This window comes from Gopherus flavomarginatus, chromosome 2 (assembly GCF_025201925.1).
Source record: "Gopherus flavomarginatus isolate rGopFla2 chromosome 2, rGopFla2.mat.asm, whole genome shotgun sequence".
NCBI lineage: Eukaryota > Metazoa > Chordata > Testudines > Testudinidae > Gopherus > Gopherus flavomarginatus.
This window is the reverse complement of record NC_066618.1, coordinates 3,329,411-3,349,968: the sequence shown is the minus strand read 5'-3', so window position 1 is coordinate 3,349,968 and position 20,558 is coordinate 3,329,411. Positions and strand designations below refer to the sequence as shown.

Sequence of the window (20,558 nt, the reverse complement as noted above, 5' to 3'; positions counted from 1 at the left end):
AGGTTTACAGAGGTGTAACTGCTTAGGATGTAGTAAACAACTCTGTCAATGAGCACATGAAGGAATAGACTCCAGCTCATTCTCTCAACTGTGTTAGCTCTGCAGACTTAAAAGGGGGGAGCAGGAGAAAAACTTATTTTTGTTAAGTCAAGAGCTAAGGCTCTCAATACACATAAGAGCAGATCTTTTGAGTAAGAAGATGCTATTTTCAATTTCACTTTTCAGGTTAGAATTACACCTTGCACTGCTCTTGCTGAACCAGTTTAACCACACATCCTGAGAAATGGTACAAGAAGTTGTGTTCAAAAATCATTTCTAGTTCCCTTAAAAGGCCTCTTTCCACACTGGCGAGCTAAAGTGCATTTACACTTTTTCAACTAGAACTATGTTTTAAACTGTGTCAAAATGCTTTAAACATTGTTTAAAACTACAGGTCTTATGCAAGGTTGAAACGTTTAGTTGCATGGCAGTAGCACCTAGGAGTTGCAGGCACGAAGCAGGACTCCATTGTATGAGATGGGATACAAAAAGTCAAAGGATTCCCTGTCCCGAAGAGCTTCCACTGTAAGTGAGCACATTTTTTCTCTTCCATTTTGCAGCTTGCCATTTACTGACCCAGCAAACTCCATTGATTAGCTGCAACACACACAAGATGGGAAGAAAGGAGAGGTGATGACAAGAAAGAGGCTGCTAGGAAGAGGATTTTAGCTGTAGGAGAGTCCATCCATCTTGGGACAACGCTCATGCTGCAGATGACCTCCTGTGTTACATCAGAATGACAAAACATCTGCTACAACATGTTAAAACACAGCAGACAGCATACATCAGGTAGTACCATTTATTGGTCCATAAAAGTTAACACAAGCTTTCACACCAAAGACGTTAAAATTATTCAAGTGCTGGCAGTTTATACAAAAGCAGAGACTTTACATAAAAGGTTGTATGGATGTGTTCACAGTGATTTAGATTAACACAATGGCATTGACTATATCTCAAAGGATGATTACACCCCAGGCTGCTGAGAGGTATTTTCTGCATCCTCACCTATTTTCAAGAGCAGACTGAGAATAGCAGTAAACAGGAATGGACGTACTGTACTTGATCATGTGAGCTGAGATTAGAAAAAGGAGAAAAACTGTTGCCATAGTGACTACTGGTGGAACATAGCCCCTGTAACTGCAGAGTTATTCCTTTTTACTCAAACTACCAATAACAGGCCAAAATGCTGAGAGGACTGGACAGTGCTCAGCTCTGAAGCCTCAGGTCAATATTCTCCTGCATCCAGCATATAGTATAATCTTTACAAAGATGTTTTTGACCTGAATGCACTGTAGTAGCTTCATGTTAAGTCCCCAGGGGCATGCACTGCTCTGATGCTAACACTATTAGCAGCCAGCTGCAATTCATGTAAATGGAAAAAAAAAAAAATACTGAGTTTTCAGTGTCTCCCCCTCACAAATTTTTGTTCCGATTCAGAGACTGAAGACCTGGCTCCTAAGCATGGTGGAAGATATTTATTTTACTTTTGCTAAGATTTTTTTTTTCCAGGAGTTTGGTTCTTTACAGGATAACTAGGAAGCCTAAAAACAGCAGCAAAGCAAAAATCAGAACATCTCCCTCCCCAAACAAGCCCCAACTACTATACTAAATGTCGCAACTGCAGGGTCTTCTTGGTCCTTGTGCTGAGTTTTCTATATTTTAACACACTGACAGCCTGCCACAAAGCCCACTGAAGCCAATGGAAAAAACCCACTGCTTCAAGGGAAACTGGATCAAGGCCTTGGTGCATATACAGTCAAATTTAGGCCCCAATCCTGCAACTTCCTGCATGTGAGCACTTGGGTCCACACAGAGCCCCTCTGTCTTCAGCAGGGCGTGATCCAGGTGAGCAGTCCATTCAGTCTCAAGAAGTTAAGTGATCAGAGCCTTAATTTGGCGCTAACACTTTGCACATGTGACTAAGCCATGTAATAAAGACCTATATAGAAGCACAGACCCACATTATCCTCTGTCCATCAATGTTTAAACCATGGAGAACAAAGTGCCTCAGAAGAATTACATTCTTTACCAGCCAAAGAAAAATGTTCTTCCTGGAATCTGTGTACAAACAGTGCCATGTACAGGCTGTAGGGCCATTCATATTCCAGTATAGAAAGGTGTTCGTTGCTGAAGTGATCACAGTATTACAACATTATTTCAGTGGCATAGCTGGGGGAGAAAAATAAATCTTTAAAACAAAAGTTCTGATAATTTTTTATGTAGTTCTCCCGTTTCCCGTATGTACAGAAAACCCACTTTTGTTTCCAGTCACTAGACTTTTAAATACTGAGGAATTGCAAAAATCTTGTCTTTTTTGAGAGAAAGAAAACCCAACACTTAATAAATTCACGAAGTAATAAATGCTTGGTTTATAAACAGTGGTCTTACACTTAATATCGGCAGTGTTATGCATGCAAACAACACTTGACTATCTTATAAAAACTACATTAACTCTGCTGCATATTTTTTTTTTAAATCAGTGAATTCTCAGAAGTGACCACTCAAGTTTTCCAAGACATGGTTCATGCTGATGACGCTCTTTTGGAAAGCGTTTAATCTGTAAAACACTGCAGGATCCTAACGGTATTGGTTTTTAAAACAAGTGATTATTATTATTTTTAAACAAAGTTCTCACCTGGGTCACATCTAACCTCTTGTTCCTGTTTTCCCTAAAATAAAGTCCAAGAACTAAAGAAAAGCATTGACTGCTCAAATTAACGATTCAAGACATTTTTATACAGTGTGTGTAACAGATTGACATACACAGCAAGGTAAGCTTTAACCGGGAAAATCTTCAAACAGGAGTTAGACCAACACTAAGGTAAAAATTATCTCAATAATGAGTTTGACAGACAGAGCCAAGGTTCATGCCTTTCTCTTCCCCTTTGTAGAGTTCACATGAGCACACTGAGCATTCTTTCTTCTCAAGGGCTCATGGATTTAGAAGCTCATGAGTGTGCTCCTCTAAGAGAGGGAAGTTTGAACGTCTGCTTTTCCTTACCTTTATAATGTGATAACATCCTCTTCCAATTTGCTGGAGCTGATGTACTTTTATTACGCAACTGACTACTTACAATCATGCTACCATGTATTTTCTATTTTAACATCAAGGAGCCCAGTTTCTATTTCCTGCAAAAAGCCCTGAGAAATTTCCGGCTGCCCCTGCTCTGCACTATGAATTCTCAGGTGATCTTTGAGCGACTGTTTATACCTAAAGCTCTTGCCACACTCAGCGCACTGGTAGGGCCGCTCCCCAGTGTGGATCCGCTGATGTTTCAGAAGATGATGCTTCCGAATGAAGCTTTTCCCGCATACCGTACATTGGTAGGGTCTCTCTCCCGTGTGCAGTCGCTGGTGGTTCAGAAGATGCTCCTTCCGCATGAAGCCTTTCCCACAGTCTGTGCATTTATAGGGTCGCTCCCCCGTGTGAATCATCTGGTGCCTGATGAGTCCTGAGTGACAATTGAAGTTTAAGCCGCATTCAGTGCATTCATAAGGCCTTTCCTTGGCGTGGTTTCTCTGGTGAATTATAAGGCTTATCTTCAGACTGAAGCTCTTCCCACACTCGGCACAGGTGTGTGGCCTCTCGCCTGTATGGATTCGATAGTGGTTTGTTAATTTGGATTGCTCGGTGAAGCCCTTCCCGCACTCTGTGCACATGTAGGGCCGCTCTCCCGTGTGGACTCTGTAGTGGTAGGTGAGCCTGGACTGGTGGATGAAGCTCTTCCCGCACTGTGAACACACATAAAGCCTCTCACCTGTGTGGAGCCGGAAGTGGTTGTTCAGGTTGGATTGCTGGGCAAACTTTTTTCCGCACTCAGAGCAGGAATAGGGTTTCTCGGCTGTGTGGGTTCTCTGATGTGATATGAAGATGTCTTTCCGGCTGAAGCACCTCCCACACTCACTGCACAAATATGGTCTCTCCCCCAGTTGGCTTCCCTGTTGGGCGGCGACGTTTGGAAATTGACCAAACTCTGTTTCACCTTGAGTGGATTCCCTCAGATTGTTTGCTGTAGGGGTTGTGTTTGAGATGAGCTGCATGTTTGAGTTGGGCTGATTTTCACAGCTGGCTACCTGGAAAATGCATGCTTCTGATCTTCCTGATAAGGTCACAGGCAGTTCCTGGGTCACAGGACCTCTCTCCTCAGGACGCTCTTCATGTTTGACCAAGATCCTATCATCTGCTAGAAAGGGGGGTGGGGGGGAAGGGGAGGAGAGAGGGGAGAGAGATAATCCTTACATTACTTATGCATCAATTTGGAATAAAGAAACCCCTCAAAATTGGAGATTTCTAATTCATAATGGAATCCCATGAAGTCAGATTAGATTTCTCTTCTGCACATGCTACAAATGTGCTAGGAATGATCTGTTGGGACACTGCCAGGTAAGAAAGATTTTACTCTCAGTCTGTAGGTACTAGGACAGGGAAGGGCAAACTACAGCCTGTCAGGGCTTTCAATTCGGCTCGTGGGATTGCCAGCCCCATGGTGCAGCAGGGCTAAAGCAGGCTCCCTGCCTGCCCTGGCCCCACGCCGCTCCCAGAAGCAGTTGGCATCATGTCCCTGTGGTCCCTGGAGGGGGCCGGGGGTGGTGTTAGAGGGCTCCATGCACTGCCCTTGCCTGCAGGCACCACCCCCCGCAGCCCCCACTGGCCGGGAACAGGGAACTACAGCCAATGGGAGCTTTGGGGGTGGTACTCACAGACAGGGCAGCATGTGGTAGAGCTACCAACCTCCATCCCAACCCCAGGAACCACTGCCGGACATGCTGGACACTTCTGGGAGCAGCGCGGGGTGCCTGCCTTAGCCCCGCTGCATGCCACTGCCACCCTAGAGCTGCTCGAGGTAAGCAGCGCCAGGCCGGAGCCCGCATCCCTCCTCCACCCCAACCCCCTGCCCTTAAACCCATCTTGAGCCCCCTGCCACACACCTCCTGCACCCCAAACCCCTGCCCTGATCCCCTCCACAGTCCACACCCCCTCCTACACCCGAGCCCCCTCACATATTCCGCACTCCCTACTGCACCCCAATCCCCTGCCCTGAGCCCCCTCCCACACCCTGCAAGCCCTCCTGCACCACAACCCCCTGCCCTGAGCCCCCTCACCCCTGCCCTGAGCCCTCTCCCACACTCTGTACCTCCTCCTGCACCCCAACCTGCACACCGCACCCCCTCTCACACCCCAACCCCCTGCCCCAGCCCTACATTCATGGCCCTGCATACAATTTCCCCACCAAGATGTAGCCCTGGGGCCAAAAAGTTTGCCCACTCTTGTTTAGGAAGTTATCTATATCCAGCTATTTACAGAGAGTTCTCCATTGGACTAGCTTCTCACCCCAAACTGGCCTCTAGACTGACTAGTCAAAAATGTAGCTCTAAGAATCATTCTTGTCACGTCCCATTATTTTCCACCAAAACAACAATGCAGCTGGTCCTAAACCTTATCTACTGCATGATCGTACAACAGGTGCGGGACAGAAGCTGAGTGAAAAATCTTCCACTTTCTTCCTAGTGCATTACACCAAGAAGAAATTTTGAGCTGAGTTCTTTTGTGATGAGTTTCACTTCTAAGAAAAGTCTAAATCCAAAGCTTTGGAACTAAGGAGCTGGAATACATGAATCTAGATCTGCATTCAGTCACACCAAGATAAAAGGGGACAGTCACTCTGATTTCCTAGTGCTTTTCAAAATACAAGATCATTCCCTATAATGTTTCCAAAGAGAAACTGTGGACTTCTACCGAGAAATCAGAGTCACAGAAGAGCCTTGTGCTGTATGGAACCAGCTTTGTACGTACACGTGATTAGTGTTTTAAGCCCCAATCTTGCAAGATGTTCTGCACAGATGGAGAACTGTGCAGAGGTCAGGGGAGGATCAGGGCTCATCTGTTTACAGAAAGTTTTATATATAGGAATAAAAACCTCTTATGGAGCGGAGTGAAGCTTTCACTGTTATGGAGAGAGGAAAAACAATATTCCCAACTGTATAAGAATTAATAGGCTTACAAGAGATTTACAAGTGCTGTCAAAAAATCGTTGAAGTATTAATATTCATTTTATCTGGCCAAGTGGTATTAGCTGGTATGTACTGTGTCGAGCATGGATGAATACTGAATGGGCAACTACTGGTTCTTTTAGCAATAAAACACCTTTAAAATTTAAATAAAATAAAAACTGAATGTTACAGGCCCCTCAATCCCAACACTGGAGGAAATCAGTCATATTGCAGTCTGTCTCCTTCTGGTTCTCTACACCAGACTCTGCCTTTTGGGCCATTCTTGCTAACAGAGAAACTGAAGACCAAGTCCAGTTCTGTGGAGATCAGTCACAAGAGATGGGCCCTCTTTCCAGGAGGAGAGGAAAAATGATTCATATCCCCAGTTTCTCTATGTTTGGGCAACTAGGGTTCCTAGCCCACACAGCTGCTGAAAACTTTCCCAAGTGGATTCTCCATCTGCACCTCTCAGGAAGTCTAACAGCTGCCCCTTCACCTCTGACTCATTAGCAAAGCCCTGCATCTGTCTTTCCATTGGAGCTGCATCCACAGTGAACGTCCTCCCTCCAGGATGGCACTCTAAACCCAAAACGCACAGAGAGATGGCACTGCCTGGGCCTCCCAACAAATCCAGAGGACTAGTCGCCTCAGGAAAGTAACTCTCAGGCAATTTACTCACTGTTCCTCAGATATTTCACTCCTGTACTCACTGGTGCAGGTACTTCTATGCGTTTCTCTTTCCTTAGCATTCTCTTGAGCCCGTATGCTCTGCTCCTCTTCTTGTTTAATCCATGACATAATGTCCGTGGTAGAAATGGGAGATTCTGTTCAGAGAAAAAAGGGTGACATCACAGCTTATCTATAATCCACGGAACACGTTATTCAGTATTTGAGAGCTGATCTGAAACAAACACAATGGATCAAGTATCCAGCTGGAGCAAACTGGCCCAACTCCACTGACTTCGTGGAGAGTTGCATTAGCATATACCACTGGTGAATTTGACTGTGTCTTTGCTGGAAGAGATGCACATTCTGAGGGGGTGTACACGTTAAAATGGAAATTAAAAAATATGGGGTGAATAGGTCAGATGATCCGAATTCTCTGAAGAGCCAGAACAAAGAGAGACTGGTGCAAGAGCAGGATAATCAGAACCTGCTCACAGAAATTTAAGCTGTGACTACATGAGCAGGAGTCTCGACATTAACTGCATTCAGTGTTGCAAGCAGATTTTTTGTATTACCTGTGCTGGGACCGGTAGAGATAGAAGTACCTGGGGCAGGTGGAAAGTCATGAATGACACCTGCAAAGATAAGAAAACAGTAAATTAAAAAAAACTTATCAAGCTCATGTGGTTTTTCCTCATATATTTCTATTCTTTGGTGGAATTCCCTGCTTTTAACTGCACTCACTTTTCCATTTCAGTCTGTTACTCACCTGTAGTAGACTCTGTAGGGATCTCTCGCACTTCCAAGCCCTGCATCTCCCCAACACAGAGCTCCTCCCTTTGTTCAATCCGCGATAAAATATCAGGCTTAGACATGGCATGATCTGTTCAGGGGAAAGAGGTATTGAGGATATAGGAAGTACTGATTTTAGTTTTGAAAGGGTTCTCCCGGTTTTAAGCCAACCTCCTTGCCTCTTTGGAAGAGACGGGTAATCTGCACAGATGTAAGCAACGGTGAACGAAGATCATGCAGAAGAACAAATGTCTGCTGGAAAATGGGAGCTCCTTGCAGGATGGGGGGGTTCCCACACACAGACCCAAAATGCAGACTGCTGGGCTTTCCTGTGCTGCTGGAGAATAAAGGCAACCTGTGGGACGGGGTAGGCAACCTTTCAGAAGTGGTGTGCCAAGTTCACAGTAATTTAAGGTTTCGCGAGTCGGTAATACATTTTAACATTTTGAGACACTCTCTCTCTATAAATCTATATTATATAAATAAACTATTATTGTATTTAAAATAAATAAGGTTTTAAAAATATTTAAGAAATTTCTTTTAAAATAAAATTAAAATGGAGACCTTATCAGTTTAGTGTGATCCTTGCTCTCCCTTTTCCTTGCTGAGTTTTCCAGTGTGGGCTAAAGCAGGGGGTGACTGAAGAGCGCTGGGTTGAGGCCAGGAGCAGAGCCCTGGGCTGGCTGCAGGTACCCCAGGCTGGCAGTGGGCTGAGCAGGGCCGGTAGCCAGAACCTCAGATCAGCGGCCCACCGCCGGCTCCGCTCAGTCCACTGCTGGTCTGAGGCTCCAGCAGGGGTGAAAGTAACTTACATTTCTTACAGGTACTGTCATATTGCAAGCCCCCTCAGGGGAAGGAGCTCAGGGGCTGGGAATGTGAGGGTGTAGGGGAGAGCAGTCAGGGCAGGGGGTTGGGATGCGGGGATGTGGCTGATGCAGGAGTTAGGACTGGGAGCATATGGGGTGCAGGAGTCAGGGTTGGGTGGCATGAGGGGCTCAGGGGGTTGGGGTGTGTGTGTAGGGGGAAGTCCTGGAGGGGGTGGGGCTTGGGGCTGGCCTGGGACAGTCCCGGTGGCAGACGGGTTACCTGGATGGGTTCCTGCCCTACGCTGTTCCTGTTCCTGCCAGGGGAGCTGTGGGCCAGCTGTGTGGGGGCACTGCATCTGCAGGCAAATGGGGAGCAGCGGCAGAAGACCCCCCTGGCCTGCCGCTCCCTTCCCCCTGAGGGACCGTGCACGATGCAGGGCCGGCACGTGCCTGTAGTGCGTTGGTATCCAGCCACAGTGGTGAGAGAGGGGCAGCAGGACAGGCTGGGACACCTCCACCGCACCTCCCGCCGGCACTTTCATTTGCCTGACTGCCTGCTGCTTAGTCCGGTGCACAGGGCCGCCAGCGCCAGCCTGCAGGAGAGTTCTGGCAGCCAGCAGGACCCCAGCTGAGAGCGCACCACGCGCCGTGCCTCCAGCCGCAGCGGGGCGCCCCAGCATCAGCCGGCTCCGAGCGTGCATGCTCCGCCTTACTTTCTCTTCTCTCCGGCGGCCAGGACCCTGGCTGGCAAGAGGCCGGCAGCCAGAATCCCAGAGCAGCGGTGGGCTCAGTGGGGCCAGTGGCCAGAAGTCCAGAGTGGCAGCGGGCTGAGTGGCTCAGCCTGCTGCTGGTCTGGAGTTCTGGCCACCAGCTCCACCAGCCGGGATTCCAGCCGCCGGCCCCACTCAGCCCGCTGCCAGCCCAGGGTTCCATCCATCCAGGCCAGCAGCAGGCTGAGTGGGACCGGCAGCTGGGATCCTGGGCTGGCAGCGGGCTGAGCAAGGCCGGGGCCCCACTCAGCCCGCTGCCAGTCTGGGGTTCCAGCCGCTGGCTCCTGCCAGCCGGGGTCTCAGCTACCAGCTCTGCTCAGCCCGCTACCCGCCTGGGGTTCCCTTCACCCAGGCCGGCAGCAGGCTGAGCAGGGCCAGCGGCCAGGACCTTGACATGCCATTAAAAATCGGCTCGCGTGCCACCACTGGCACGCATGCCGTAGTTGCCGACCCCTGCTACAGGATATCAAGGAAGTGGCAGGTCTCTAAATGTGTTGAGCACTTCTCCAAAGCTCATCATCGTCTCTTGAGAGAAAACGCTGCTGCCATTCATGAGCAGCTGTCAATCTGCACAGTAAGATATGCAGACATGTTCAGAATACCATGACGCTGGCGGTATCAAAGGTATCTGAGAGATCTAAAAGAATCAGTCTAGATACTTGGATCTTCATTCCTTGCCAGGAAGAGATCACTGACTAAGGAGCCAGTCTAAACCAAAGTTGCCTGTGCTCAGACTTCCTTGGCTCCTCCAGATACTGTCCGAGTTGCCTTGCTATAATCCTCACCATAGAAAGGGGGATTCAAGACAGGTCAATAATCAGAAAGACAGACAGTCTGTATCAAGGGACGGTTTCCAGAGAAAGGACCTAGTAATCACTTCCTCACAACTTGCTGGCACTCTCAGGTTTGCATAAATTAACAGCACCTCAATCCTCACCAATATCAGGTGGCTCAGGGTTCTGTGTGAACCTTTCGTAAAGTCATAATTTTTAAAATGTGTGTTTCTAGTATAACATGGGCAGAAGCCTTGAGACAGCCATTAATGCAGAAGATCTTGCAACACCTTCACACAACAAATAGGTCAGGTTTCTGGACATGGCCTGAGCTTACACAAACACAATTAACTCAGTACCAGAAAACTCAGAAGGTGGAGGGATCAGGAACCACGTTTACGTTTTGAAATCTCTCTAAATTGGGAAGATTTGTGGGGCTGGTCTATCACACAGGGTCTGAGATAGGTGCTGATCCACCAGAAATTAGAGGAAGTTGAAAACAGCCATGAAATAGAAGAAATTCATCAAGTCAGATTGCAAAGCCCCCAATAAGTGTAAACTGCTCTTTACCTAGTGAGATCAAAGACTCATAGTTGCCCTTCATCACATTCTTGTAAAGCTCTTTCTGCCACTCTTCCAAATTCTCCCACTTCTCCCGGGGAATTTGGATTGAGACATCATCAAACGCCATTGGGACCTGAAATCACAAGTGTCACACACTCAGTACCTTCTGCTGCTATCACCTCCTGACACCATCTATCCTTTCACCTTGTATAACAGAGAAATGAGTTGGAAACTGCAGAAATTTAGCTTTGGGATGACTGCCCAATGGTCAGTATGTAAGCAGGTGGGTCTCCATTCCATGTCCAGGCAACAGGTGTCCACACCAGATTAACCACCATGAAAACTGGCACCAAATAATGGCCTTGCTAGAAGTCTCTGCGTTGAGACTGGAATGGGCTTGGAGAGTGAACTACTTGCTCACCCTTAGAGGTGGTCTCTCCAGATCAGATACAGTATGAGCGACAACGGCACTGTGAGTTGGGAGGCAGAGGGAGTGGATTAGTCATGTTTATATGGAAAACATTTTAAATAATATTCCCACAGAAACTTTAAAGTTGATTTGCCATATTAAAAAAATTAGACAAAGCATTTTAGAAGTCAGCAGCGTGTAGTTATAGCCTTTGATTTCAAGAGGATTTATATAGGTTAAGTGACAATTTAAGGCAGAGGTGGGCAAACTACAGCCTGCGGGCCACATTTGGCCCACGGGACTGTCCTGTCAGCCCCTGAGCTCCCGACTGCGCAGTGCAGCAGCGTGGCTGGCTCTGGCATGGTAAGGGGGCGGGGGGCCTCAGAGGGACGTCAGGGGACAGGGGGCAGCTGGATAGGGCGGAAGTGCAGGAAGGGGCACAGTCAGGGGATAGGGGAGGTTGGATAGGCGTAGGAGTCCCAGGGGACCTGTCAGGGGATGGGGGTGTGGATAGGGGTTGGGGAAATCAGGGAGTGGGGGGTGTTGGATGGGGGTGGGGTCCCAGGGGGGCCGGTTAGGGGCGGGGGTCCCGCGGTGGTGGTGGTCAAGGGACAAGAGCAGGGTGGGTTGGATGGGTTGGGAAGTGGGAGGGGACGGAGGCCAGGCTGTGTGGGGAGGCACAGCCTTCCCTACCTGGCCCTCCATACATTTTTGAAACCCCGATGTAGCCCTCAGACCAAAAAAAGTTTGCCCACCCCTGGTTTAAGGTATTATTTAAAAATGCCTTTCACTTCTGCTTGTTAACCAGCTCCCTAGTGCTGACATCGCTGCATGTCAAAAATCTACTTTGCTTTATCCAGTACTGAAGAACATTGCATGCACTATAGCAGTGGTTCTCAAACTTTTGTACTGGTGACCCCTTTCACATAGCAAGTGAGTGCAACCCCCCTTATACGTTAAAACGCTTGTTTATATATTTAACAACATATAAACGCTGGATGAAAAACGGGGTTTGGGGTGGAGGCTGACAGCTTGCGACTCCCCATGTAATAACCTTGCGATCCCCTGAGGGGTCCCAACCCCCAGTTTGAGAACCCCTGCGCTGTACAAACATTTGTCTTTTGAGTATTTATACCACACACCACCCTGGAATCCAAGCTCCTTTCAGTAAGATTACTTCACTGTGCATCTATTCTGATCACCCAGAAACCCGTTACTCGTAACTATGTTATTTAACTTGGGTCACTCGGGTTCTGAAGTGCTGGAGAGGCTATGGACCAAGAGGTGACTAACTGCACCTGGCAATTTTCCCCTATTTTCAATAATATTTTCTAGAATCAAGTATTATTCCACTGTTCGCAGATACTGAACTGCAACAAGGTACAGCTCAAAACACCAGGCTTAGCAGGAGTTTGTGGAAAGACAACTGGTAAAAGCTGTAGGCTGGAAGCCACCTCAAACATAGTATGGGACTTTGGGCCAGATCCTGCTTTCACTTGCAGCAGAATCTGAAGTAGTCAGTGGTGAAGTCATTCCAGTTTGACATGATATTCTGTGGCCTGCGTTGTGCAGCAGGTCAGACTAGATGATCATAATGGTCCCTTCTGACCTTAAAGTCTATGAGACAATAGAAACTGGCCCTGTAGAAAGTGACATGCCTCTAAAGAAAGCAACACGACTATTGCCTTTTATAAACAATGTAGAAAGCTATAAATTATAATAAAAGTAAAATAAGAACGGCCCTACTGGGTCAGACCAAAGGTCCATCTAGCCCAGTGTCTTGCCTGCTGACAGTGCCAGGTGCCCCAGAGGGAGTGAACAGAACAGGTAATGATCAAGTGATCCATATAAAAACAGACTGAATAGATTTCCTCCCCATTGAAATATTTATTTTGAAACAGATGAATGTCTGGCCATGGATCATTATGACTAATAGCACATTGTATTCATTGTCATCCATTCTTGGCTTGGTTAATATACCTATTTCAGCAAAATATATTTTTTAAGCTTAAATAGAAATTGTTTAGATGGTCCCGACCCAGAAAGTCAGATCTATAGCTTGCATTTCTTAAAGTTTGGGAGACTTCCATTCAGAGATTCTGGTTTAGTTCTCTCGTTTTAAAAATAACGAAATTCAATTCAATTAAAAACCTTATAGTTTTAAGCCCTGCACTTATCCTGGAAAGCAGCATTACTCAGCTGGTCGAAGATACTTTGAAAAAGGCATCTAAAATTTGCAAGCATCCAATATCCCACCCAAGAAGCTTTGTTAAAAGAAGGTTACATTTGCAAGTGTAGCCTATGAAATGAAGAGCTTCGAAGCAAATAGCTCTCTGGGCAGCTAGGCAGCAGCATCTGCTACCAGAGCAATATAAAGCTCTCGGAGCAGTAGGGGCAGCATGCCTTTAATGGCCAGCAGGTGGTCACAAGCCACACATGGAGGCCACACAGGAGCAACTGGTGAGATGAGGAAGACGAAGGGGGCAGAGCCCTCCCCTTTCTGCACACAGGGTGGTGGGCCAAATAAAATGATCTGGCAGGCTTCATGTGCCCCCTGCCCGGGCTGCCAGTTGCCCATCCCTTTTATGGTCCAGCGGTCAAGGCCTCGTGTGAGTATATACTGGTTAATCTGGACCTGGCAACCCACCAGTAGTTTTCAAATAGGCTGTTAAAATGGAGATTCTGTTTGTGCAAATCCACCCCGAATGCTAATTATTGGGGGCGGGGGCATGTCGCATTAACAGAGATGAACCCAATGGGGGTCACGGCATGATAAAGTCTGGGATAAACACCGCACTAGATAGTGCCCAACTTTTATGGTGTCACGCAAGGGTCCTGGGTCCCAAGGAAAAAAAATAAAATGTAATCATGCATATCTAGGGACATTACTGTAATGCATATGGACCAAGCAGAAGAGTTAAGCTTAGGGGAACAACGGATTTTGGCATTTCCAAACTTAAGTGTTTCACTTTGGAAGCATAATATTATTTTAACATAAGGATTTTTATATGAAATTTATTGTTTTTTTTTTTTTTAAATGAGATTTCTTCCTTTTACTGAAATTGAACGGTTTCCTGGACTGCAGCAGAATGCTCATTCCGCATGATACACCGGAGTAGGGCAGGGCAAAATGGATACACATTTCGTAATTGCTTTCACGCATCTTGTGGATCAAGTACTTGCTTAATAAGCAGCACAGCTAGCAGCCAGTCGGACCGCTCCCTCCAGCCACGCTATTTTACAGTGGCGATTCACAGGGATATAAAAACTTCTCTGACACAGTACACATTAGTTTTACACTAAAGTACTAGATTGGTTACTGTTACCTTTGGGTCTTCTCCTTTACTAGTGGGGGGAATTCTTAGGATCCAGAAGTTCCTGTTCTTCAGCAGGTTCTCCATGTTCTCCAGTTTTCTCTGCAGCAGCCCATACTCCTGGATCAGAGTTCCCAGCACAGCCCACTTACTTTCCAATTGGTTACCAAACTCTACCACTGTTTTCTCGCAGTCCACAAATTTCTTCTCAGCTGCCCCTGATCTCCGCTCCAAATTCAGCAATCGCATAGCATGAGCCTCCACTTTCCTCTCCACAGCTTGAACAGCAGCTACCACAGTCCACAAGGAAATAGCTGCAGTCTGCAGCTGGCTTTCTTTCATAAAACTTACATCTGGGATAAGGGGAGCTTGTACCTCTGTGTTCCATTCCGATGCCTGTTTGCAAGGACAAAAATTAAAGAGAGCTGGGTTCATGTTCCCCTCTAGCAAAGAGAAACAAACATAAAAGTAGAACACGTGCTACACGCTGCTCCAACCTTCTTGCGATTAGAGCTTTGTTTTTAATACGGTCAAATTTAGAGTTGTGCAAAACAGCCCCAACAAAACCCCAGTGTGATCTAGTGGACTGGTAGTCAGGAGACCTGGGTTCTATTCCCACCTCTGCTACTGATCTGCGCTGCAATACGTGACATGTAATTTCACCTCTCTGTGCCTGCTTCTTGTCTACATGGGAAGCTATTTGGAGCAACGACTGTCTTTTGCTATGGGTTTGTGAAGGCTGAGCACATTGAAGTGCTAATCTTGGTTGGGGCCTTTGGTCATTATTGTAATAAAAACCACCACCACCACACCAACTCATCTGTGCTGGGATTATTACAAAGTGGAAACTCAAATGATGTGCACCACTAAGGTTCATAAGCCTTGCTAACACACCTGGGACAGTTTACAACAGAGCCAAGCAAAACTCTGGTTGCTACTGAGATTTGATTTGAGGCTTTGGGTCTGTTTGAACCTCGAAACAAGATTTGGGATGGGAATTTCATATGGGATAATGTGAGCACTCTGCAATTCTAGTCTGGATAGAATAGTTAGAAGGTCTGTTAATGTTTTCACTATAAGCAGTGTTTAGAGGTTTATAATACATTGGTCTGGGACGTGCCCCCCAGCTTACATCAACAGAGCTGCTACTGATTTTCTAAATTCATTACAGCAATCCTGCTATTTTCTGTCTTTAGAATATTCTGGCCTGCCCAATTCCTTGTCTGCCAAGCTGCAACACACGTTTCATTCAACCCCCTCCTTAAGACTCACTTCTTCTACAGGCCCACAAAAAGCAACTCAACCATAGTAATACGTTTAATGAAAAAATAAAAACTTAACTGAACCACCAGAATATGTGTATATCCAATACCCAAATCCTGCAGGCTGCTCTGAGCGGGCAGAACCCTGTGCAGTGCCCCACAGAAATCAACAGGACTCCAGGTGAAAGCAGAAGGCCATCACCAAGGAACAGTGTGCGGGATCAGGGCCCGACTTGGCTGACCGATAATCATACTGCTGTAAGATTATTTCTTCTTCGGAGCCCCATATCCATTCCCTTCTCCTCCTTACACTCACTAGTCATGTCTAAACATTAGGTCCCAAGCCTACAACTGAACCCACCCTTGCACCCCAGGGAGCTGCACAGTCTTCACGGGGACCAGTCCCTTGGATTGTAAAGCTCTGACCAGGGCCTGCGATTTACTGTTGCCCAGGGGAGCCCGGAGCACAGCTGGGACGCTCGCTGACTGCCCAGGGCAACAGGACCGAGCGCGGAGCTCACAGGAAGCTCCGGGGCTGCTCAGGAACAGTCTCCCGAGAGCCTCTGTGTTCCCGCGTGAAAGGCAAGTCCCGGGCGGTGTCTGGCCCAACCTGGCTCAGGGTATTTGTGCCCAGCGGGGGCGGGTCGGTCCCTGTAGCTGGGGAAGCACCAAAGCCCCGATCGCTGCTCCCAACCGGAGCCACCCCCGACCCCGGGGCTCAGCCCCCGCCCGGCCGAGCAGCCCCGCGCTCCCCGCGGCCCGGCTCCCGGGGCCCAGGCCGGGCGGGGAGAAGCTCCCGGGGCCCGAGGCTCCCCCGCCCGCCGGGCCCTTACCTGGGCAGCGGCCCGCTCGGCCATGGCCCCCCCGGGCGGGCGGGGCTTCTCCAGCGGGCCCGGCCCGGCCGAGCTCCGCTCCCGCTCCGGGCTGGGCAGAGTCCCGGCGCCGCCTCGCTAGCGGACGGGCTGGGCGGCGCGGCTATGCCGGGAGGCAGAGTGCATGCCGGGAGCCAGCGCCCCGCTCCCGCACCGAGAACAGCGCCACCTGCAGGGGGCGGGCCGCAGCGCGCGTGTCCCCGGTTCCATCCGGGGCGGCTCTAGGGCTCTGCGGCTGCCCCCACCCCACTGGGCAACACCGGCCCGGCGGCTGCTGGCGCTTTCCTCGCATCTGCCCACACCCCTTTGCCCACGTCTAGGGGCTTCATGCCTGAGCGCCGCTGCTCTCTGCTGCCAGCGCCACCCGTGACCGGCCCACCCGAGCACCGGCTGCGCAGAGGCGGCCTGACTGGCGGAGTAGCCGCGCTGAGTATCAGTGAATATCAGATCCCTGCCCCGACCGGCGGAGGGAGGCCGGTCCCAAGGGTCTCACACACGGGCCCCATCTTCCACGTGGGCTGGGGAGAACCCGGCGCGGAACAGTCCCGCGTGTGCGCGCACCACTGCCCCCTAGTGGACGGGCCCGGAATGGCTCACCCGCTGCCACCGGCCTGACACAGCCCACAAGGGCGGGGCCTGGAGGGGGCGGAGCGTGGGCGGGGCCTGGAGGGGGCGGAGCAAGGTGCCGCCCGTGGTTGGTAGCGCGGAGCCGCCACAGTAGCCAGGCTGTGGATCCGTCCCTCTCTCCCAGCTGCGCTCGCCCCGCTCCGCCCGCCGCTCCCGGCCCAGCAGCCAGGCCGCGGCTCCCTCCCTCCCTCCCGGCTGCGCTCGCTCTGCTCCGCCCGGCAGCGGGGCCGGCCCGTGGCGAGGCGGCGCCGGGACTCTGCCCAGCCCGGAGCGGGAGCGGAGCTCGGCCGGGCCGGGCCCGCTGGAGAAGCCCCGCCCGCCCGGGGGGGCCATGGCCGAGCGGGCCGCTGCCCAGGTAAGGGCCCGGCGGGCGGGGGAGCCTCGGGCCCCGGGAGCTTCTCCCCGCCCGGCCTGGGCCCCGGGAGCCGGGCCGCGGGGAGCGCGGGGCTGCCCGGCCGGGCGGGGGCTGAGCCCGAACTGATCCGGTTTGTGTTGCTCAGCTTGGCTGCACTTGCGAGTTAGTGCTCAGTAAAGCAGCCGCGGGCGCACTGGCTCACCCCATCCACACTGGCAAGTCATGTAGAGCGCTCTGACTCCGCGGTTACAGCGCTGCTGGTTCTCCACCTCCGCCAGAGGACTAAGGTTCCTTGTGCCTTGGCTACAACGGCCAGGTGTCAGTGTGGATGAGGTGTTGCATTACTGTGCTCTGATCAGCCTCTGGAAATGCCCCATAATCTCCTCAAGTCAAGTGGCCACTCTTGTCATTGTTGTGAACTCCTGTAGGAATGTGGAAATGCCCTTTGAAAGCTCCAGCTGGCATGCAAGGCCTTAGTGTGGAATAGGGGGGAGGTCTACTGGTGTCTGAACTTACAAGCCAGCATGATAACATGGTCTCAGCCCCCCCCCCAAAAAAAACCCACTCTCTCTCCCTGCACATACACACAACACACTCCCTGTCACACTCCACCCCATCCCCCCATTTGAAAAGCACGTTGCAGTCACTTGCATGCTGGGATAGCTGCCCATCATCAAGTGCTGCAAATACGGCCATGCCTGTGTGCTGTCAGTGGGGACAGACTGCAGCGCTTTCCCTAGGGTGCTCTCCGAAGGCTGGTTTAACTCGCAGCACTCTATGTCTGCAAGTGTAGCCATGCCCTCATGTGCGGGGCCATTTGCTGATGGTCCGGGGAGCAGGGACCAGGGCTTTGCTGCTCCCCAAGCTGCAGGGACCGACCCCCCCCCCCACCCTGCTGCACTCTCACAGACTCCTGATGTGGAGCATGTTTTAACAGCACCATGGCCTCATGAACCCCCCTGTGCCATCCAAACAATCCCACTAGTGAGTGTGCAGTGCTTAGCTGGCAAGCAGCCTTGGGCTCTCCCATCTCCTTTCCCTGCATGTTTCGCCTGGTCCCCTGCACCGTTAGCTGCATCTTTTTGCCTTGCACCATCATACTCCAGGGATCTGCTCAAAACCACAGCGGCATGTTCAAAGGACAAAAATAAATGGTTCCTGCTTTTTGCTCCTGTCAGCTTGCTGGATTCTGTTTCTTGTGTGGCAACAACAGACTTGTTTACATTTCATTCATTCATACCTGTGAAAACCTGCTGAAGGCAGTGGGGGTTATAGGTGTGTCAAAGAGGGCATAATTTAAAGCCAAAATAGCCGTAAGGGTAAAAGTTGCTTTGCTGAATACTTATTACTGGTAGTAGTACATGACTGGGGAAGAAGGTAGCTTGACTCTCATTTCCATATTATTTTTATTTAAATTACAGTAAAACCCTAGTGCCCTCATGCCACAGATTCACAGACTCTAAGCCTGGAAGGGACCTCGAGAGGTCATCGAGTCCAGTCCCCTGCCCTCATGGCAGGAGCAAATACTGTCTAGACCATCCCTGATAGACATTTATCTAACCTACTCTTAAATATCTCCAGAGATGGAGATTCCACAACCTCCCTAGGCAATCTATTCCAGTGTTTAACTACCCTGACAGTTAGGAACTTTTTCCTAATGTCCAACCTAAACCTCTCTTGCTGCAGTTTAAGCCCATTTCTTCTTGTTCTATCCTTAGAGGCTAAGATGAGCAAATTTCCTCCTTCTTCCTTATAACACCCTTTTAGATACCTGAAAACTGCTATCATGTCCCCTCTCAGTCTTCTCTTTTCCAAACTAAACAAACCCAATTCTTTCAGCCTTCCTTCATAGGTCATGTTCTCAAGATCTTTAATCATTCTTGTTGCTCTTCTCTGGACCCTCAGTTGGAGCTGCATTGTGCTAGGGTGCTAGACAAACATTTGACAAGATGGGGAAAGGAGACTGCCAGGTGTATCAGTGTCACATGCCCAACTTTCAATTTCTGTCCTTGCTAACAGGCTCCAAAATGGGACCTAGAATCCCAGCACCCGACACTTTTGCATCCCCCCACCGGCCTCAAACAAACTTCGCTGAGAGAGACGCGACTGCAGAGTGCGGAGATTTCCCTGACTGTTGTGGCTGCTGTTCAAGACATGGAAAGGAGGGTTGATTCTCATGCTGCATGTTTGCTGAATCTGGAAGGGAGAACAGGGATGTCTGAGAAGAAACTAATAGACTGTGAGAAGACAATGGTGGAGTTCGGGAACCAGCTGGAGAGTAAATGGGCCGCGCTGGGAACTCTGATCCAGGAGTACGGGCTGCTGCAGAGGAGGCTGGAGAACATGGAGAACCTGCTGAAGAACAGGAACTTCTGGATCCTGAGGCTCCCACCAGGGACTAAGGGGGAAGTTCCCAAGGTAACAATATCCCAGCTAATGATGAAAAGTAGTTACAAAGCCTGACCATGAACTATTGAAGTGGGTTGTTTTTTTTCAGAACTTGGTATATTGGCCCTTTAATTCACCATTAAATAAAATGGCTTAGACGAAGGGAACTGATCTGGCTGCTTGTGATGTGCTAGTTCACAATTAAATATGTTTAATACTTTATTTCAAAGGAAACAAAAGTGAGGGAAGTCTTTTTAATGGAACGTAAAAGGAAGCAAGCCTCAGAATGTGATCACAACAGAAGGCGCTGAATGTGTGACATTTGTGATTCCAGGTGCCCGTGACATTTGATGACGTCTCAGTCTATTTCAATGAGCAGGAATGGGGAAATTTAGACGAATGGCAGAAGGAACTTTACAAGAATGTGATGAAAAGCAACTATGAGACGTTGATGTCACTGGGTAAAGATCAGTTTTGCTCTTTTGCTCTGGTCCTTTGATTTCTGGTGGTTGGGCCTTCTAGTTAGTGGTAACTTGGTGATATCGTCTCAATTCCCTTTGCTGTCTGCATGACATGTGACATTCCAATCCATTCAGTTTTTAACACTGTAGAGTTTAAAACGCCAGCTCTGCAGTGTGGAATGTGCACATGCTGCATTTATCTCCATGTTTATGCATTCAAATGACTGTTTTATTTGGAAATCATAACTTTGATTGTTCCTGACTTGTATATTTACAATCTCAATTTTAGATAACACTTGTTTAATAAGCATTGTGCTTTTTCTTGGCTTGACCTTGGCCTCTTATGGGACCTGGACTTTGTGCAGATTTACAAGGTGCATGGATACTGAAGTGGTGGGAACAATGTGAGAACCTACATAGCTAGCAAGTGGATTAATACTTGTTGAAGGACATAAATCCACACCATGTA

The 20,558-nt window shown here is 49.1% G+C and overlaps 2 protein-coding genes across 3 annotated transcripts in view; one reads left to right on the top strand and one right to left on the bottom strand.

Annotated features, from left to right (window-relative positions):
- Positions 1–824: 824 nt before the first annotated feature.
- LOC127045851 (zinc finger protein 398-like) lies at positions 825–16,328 on the bottom strand. Of its 2 annotated transcripts, none has more exons than XM_050942588.1 (7): positions 16,220–16,328; positions 14,137–14,520; positions 10,408–10,534; positions 7,466–7,579; positions 7,272–7,331; positions 6,741–6,854; positions 825–4,223 (listed from the first exon to the last, which is right to left on the bottom strand). In XM_050942588.1, exons 1-7 carry the CDS (start codon positions 16,241–16,243, stop codon positions 3,121–3,123), a joined length of 1,926 nt encoding a protein of 641 aa, XP_050798545.1. In that variant the 5' UTR covers positions 16,244–16,328; the 3' UTR covers positions 825–3,120. The 2 variants fall into 2 exon arrangements, with proteins under 2 accessions (XP_050798545.1, XP_050798546.1); XM_050942589.1 differs by having other exon boundaries at positions 825–4,220.
- Positions 16,329–17,059: 731 nt separating this feature from the next.
- Positions 17,060–20,558, top strand: part of LOC127045835 (zinc finger protein 282-like) — a 91,034-nt gene continuing 87,535 nt past the window's right edge. The window contains exon 1 of the mRNA XM_050942531.1: positions 17,060–17,240. The gene's annotated coding sequence lies outside the window, so the exon portion shown is untranslated. The remainder of the gene's footprint in view (positions 17,241–20,558) is intronic.